Source organism: Lepidothrix coronata, unplaced genomic scaffold (assembly GCF_001604755.1).
Source record: "Lepidothrix coronata isolate B3197 unplaced genomic scaffold, Lepidothrix_coronata-1.0 Scaffold393, whole genome shotgun sequence".
Lineage (NCBI taxonomy): Eukaryota > Metazoa > Chordata > Aves > Passeriformes > Pipridae > Lepidothrix > Lepidothrix coronata.
Window position 1 is genome coordinate 68,270 of NW_016690573.1, and position 3,760 is coordinate 72,029.

Consider the following 3,760-nt stretch of genomic DNA (forward strand, 5'->3'; position numbering starts at 1 on the left):
GTCCCTGCCCATGGCAGGGGGTGGCACTGGATGGGCTTTAAGGTCCCTCCGAACCCAAACCATTCCATAGTTCTGTGTTTCCGTGACCTTGAGGAGGCAGGAAAGGGCAATAACTGAAGGGTGTGGAGAGCAGAATTTTGTAAAGCAAGAGTTGGTCTGGGAGCCACTGGCTGGATTGGCTTCAGTGCTATAAGAAGAGATGATTTAGCAAAACACCAGAGAGATGAGTGACCCATTTGTATTTCTGGTTTTGTGTTTGTGTCAGCAGGCAAATTCCATTGGTGGTACTGGTCCCTTTGTCACTGGGACTGCTTTGCTTACCTGTGTCCAAGAGAAATCTGTGTGATGACAGGGAGCAGCAAATATTTCCATAAATGCCGTCAGTGGATGAGCCAGAAGTAGAGAGATTGCTATTTAGTGGATAAAAAGGCTTTTTGAGGGAATTTCAGGGCCTGGTGTGTGTGCGCCAGGGAAATTAAAGAACTGGGATCAGTGGTACAAAAAGGAATAGCTGAGAAAAATGAGATGAAGACAAAAGCTTCCCATGAGCTGGATAACCAGCCAAATAAGGCTGGAAAGCAAATTTTAGGGAGAAGGGAACTGGCTGAAGCAGTTGCTGCAGTCAGTGTTCAGCACCCAACTGTGCTGGCTCTGGGAGGAAGGAATGCCTTGATGAGATCAGATTCTGATCTGACTAATCTGTTTGCACAGTTCTTTGAACATGCAAAGTATTCTGTAAGTGCAGCTTATGATTAAAAGGGCTCTTTAATTCTCTTTTATCTTGGATGGGAGCATCATGAATATTTTTGTAATTCTATTATGTTAAGCAGCTGATCCAAAGGAACGTTTTATTTGCCTGTAAAACAAATTCCCTGCAAGTTGGGACTCCCATGAAATGAATGATCTTGGAGTTGGACATGGAAACGTGTAATTCAGCTTGACATTTTGCAGATGGAAAAAACCAAATCAATTTAGGAGCAGCATTTAAATATTACCCAGTCAATAAGTATTTCTGGCTTCTGGCAGAGCGAAAATGTGGGTTGTTGAAAATAACTCCCATGGCCTCTCAAAAGTGACTGTGAGCTCTGCAAGATGTGGCTCTTGAAATTGTACTGAGGTAAAAGTCCTTCCTTCAGCATCACCTGTGGGAGAGCTGGGACCTTCTACAGGTGCTACTGGATAATATTCCCAGTTTCCCAAACAGTTTTCTGACCTCTCTTGTTCTGCAGGAGCCAAGCTGGAATAATTTAATCCATAAAACATGTCTCATCATGATCTGTAAAAAGGGAAATTATTCCTGAATTGGGCTTTTTATCTGGTGAATAAAACTTCTGGGATTTAAGGGATTTGGGGATATTTTACAGACTGGCAGGAAGCCCCTCTGCCATGGAGCCAATGTAATGTTAATTGCAATAATATAATAGTACTATGTTTTTTACAACTCTGTGCTAAATAAATCAAAATACAAAGCTACCTGTCCTCAGAGAGGGGAGCTCATCTTCCCATAATGGACTTTGGGAGAGATGCCAAAGTGTTTCCTGCAAGGAAAAGGTGCCTTTCATTCAACAGTGGGGGCTGTAAATGCCCCTCCTTGTGCTCTGTGTTCTGCAGACTGAGGGAGAATAAAGCTGGTTTGTGTGTGACACTGGAGCTGAGCTGGGACAGAGAAGGGAGAGAGGCTGAAAATCCACTTTTTTTTTAAAGTCAGCTGATAAAAACATAATCTCAGATTTCAGGGAAGCTTTGCTTCTTCAGACAGCTCAGTCTTTGTGAGGCCTTTTCAGAGCAGAGCTGGGGTTGGCTCCTTCAGAAATGAGCAACGTGCCCTGGCTTCTTATTTTGCATTGCAGTGGGGGCTTATTTTAGCTGTAAAAATGGATTTTTAACATGCAGAGGAGCTTGGCAGTTTCAGTGAGGGGGGAAATGCATAATAATTAAGCATCTAAAAGTGGTGAATGCAATTGCATCAAATCTTGGTTTTTTGGGCTCTGTTTTGCTTCATTTGCAGCTGTTTAGATGCAAATACAAAAAAAAAAAAAAGGATTCTCAAGAATAGAAGAAATAATTTCCCTCACAGAAAATTTTCAAGTGCTTTTGAGTTTGATGCAAATTTTGAGATGTAAAGATTATTGTATACAGGCCTTCAGTTTTCCTTGTTTTCAGCAAGTTTTGGTCCTCGTACTCAGCAGACCTGGAGCACAGGTAGAGTTTGGGAGGAAAAGAAGCAGGAGCACAGAACAGGAATGGCTGGAAATCTCCCTTCAGCCCAAATCCTTGTCCTAGTTCATTTACCTGTTTGGTGCTGGCTGTTTTTGCAGCACTTTAGAATCCAGATTGTGTTGTTTTGGCCTTTGTGGAATAATAATTTATTTAAAATTATGTTCTCTTAAAATGCCTTGTCTCGTGCTAAATTGAAAATGTACATTTATGTCTCATGTCTGAAGAACCTGAACAGGTTAATGCTGGGAGGGATTTATAATATATTGGTGCTAATGACATGTCTTTTTTGTCCCACCCTCCTTCTCCTTTTTTCTCAGGACTATTTTCCTAGTGTTGTTGTTCTCTCAGTATGCCAGAAATGTCAAATTCCCCTTACCCATTTACAAATCCAAGAAAGGATGGACAGCATACAGGCTGCAGCTTTTCAAGATGTTCCCTGTAAGTCCTTGAATTTCTTCTTCACTTGGCAAAGAAAACCCTGATTTGTGTTTCAGGGGTTTTTTTTAATCTCAGTTTTGATTTTTCTTAATAACACAATAGATCACAAAGGTGAGGTAAAAGCTTAAATGGATTTATTGGCAACGAAGTGGCTCTTTGGCCACAGGAAATGTTCTCGTTGCCAGATCCCATTCTGATGTCTGATGAGGGGTTGTTGGAGTGATGAAGATCATGGAGGGGAGGGAAGAGGGAGAGAAGAAGGGATATTTGTGGATGCAGGGAAAGCCTAAACTGAGCCCTCCAAAAAGGGATGGTGAGATCGTTATCGTCTCATTTTACCAGAGCAATTCTCAGTTCCCCCATGAAAGGCTTCTTTTCATTCCTCTGGTAAAACTGAGACTAATTCCCGAGTTTGTTAAAGTGCCCACTTGGAGACTTTCCCATTTGTTAAGGAGAGGAGAGACTTGCTCCAGTTCCAGAGCTTTTGTAACAGCACCTTCCTGGGGGCCGGGGGAAGCACCCAAAGGATCTGTTACAGCATTTGCTGCTTGTTGAGACCTCAAACCCCCCTCGGATCCAGGGCTGACAATGTTCCACGCAGGAACTGTTGGTTGATTATTTGCCGCCGAGAGTTGATTTTAACAGCTTGACTTCTCCTCTCTCCCAGATTATTTTGGCAATTCTGGTGTCGTGGCTGCTGTGCTACATCTTCACGGTGACGGACGTGTTTCCCTCGGACAGGTCCGAGTACGGCTACTACGCGCGCACGGACGCTCGCCACAGGGTGCTGCAGGTGGCCCCCTGGTTCAAGGTCCCTTATCCCTGTAAGTTGGGCTGCTCTGAGGGGCACTTTTCCCAATGATACCCCTGTTTTTCCAATAATACCTCTGTGAGCCTCAGTTCTCCTGTTTCAAAAGTTTTGCTGTTTCAGTGATAAATTCTGACAACGGTTGTGGGTGGGCTGTGCCTGGAAGTGTCCAAGGCCAGGTTGGAGCAACCTGAGATAGTGGAAGGTGTCCCTGCCCATGGCAGGGGGTGGCACTGGATGATCTCCAAGGTCCCTTTCCACCCAAACCATCGCATGTTCTTGCCCATCTCTGGC

At 43.8% G+C, this 3,760-nt stretch overlaps 1 protein-coding gene across 2 annotated transcripts in view; it reads left to right on the forward strand.

Moving 5' to 3' along the window:
• SLC23A2 (solute carrier family 23 member 2) overlaps positions 1-3,760 on the forward strand; it is a 58,319-nt gene that overhangs the window by 41,499 nt on the left and 13,060 nt on the right. For both annotated transcript variants that reach the window (XM_017839258.1, XM_017839259.1), the window contains exons 9-10: positions 2,538-2,658; positions 3,326-3,482. In XM_017839258.1, the coding sequence (XP_017694747.1) occupies positions 2,538-2,658; positions 3,326-3,482 (278 nt within the window). The remainder of the gene's footprint in view (positions 1-2,537; positions 2,659-3,325; positions 3,483-3,760) is intronic.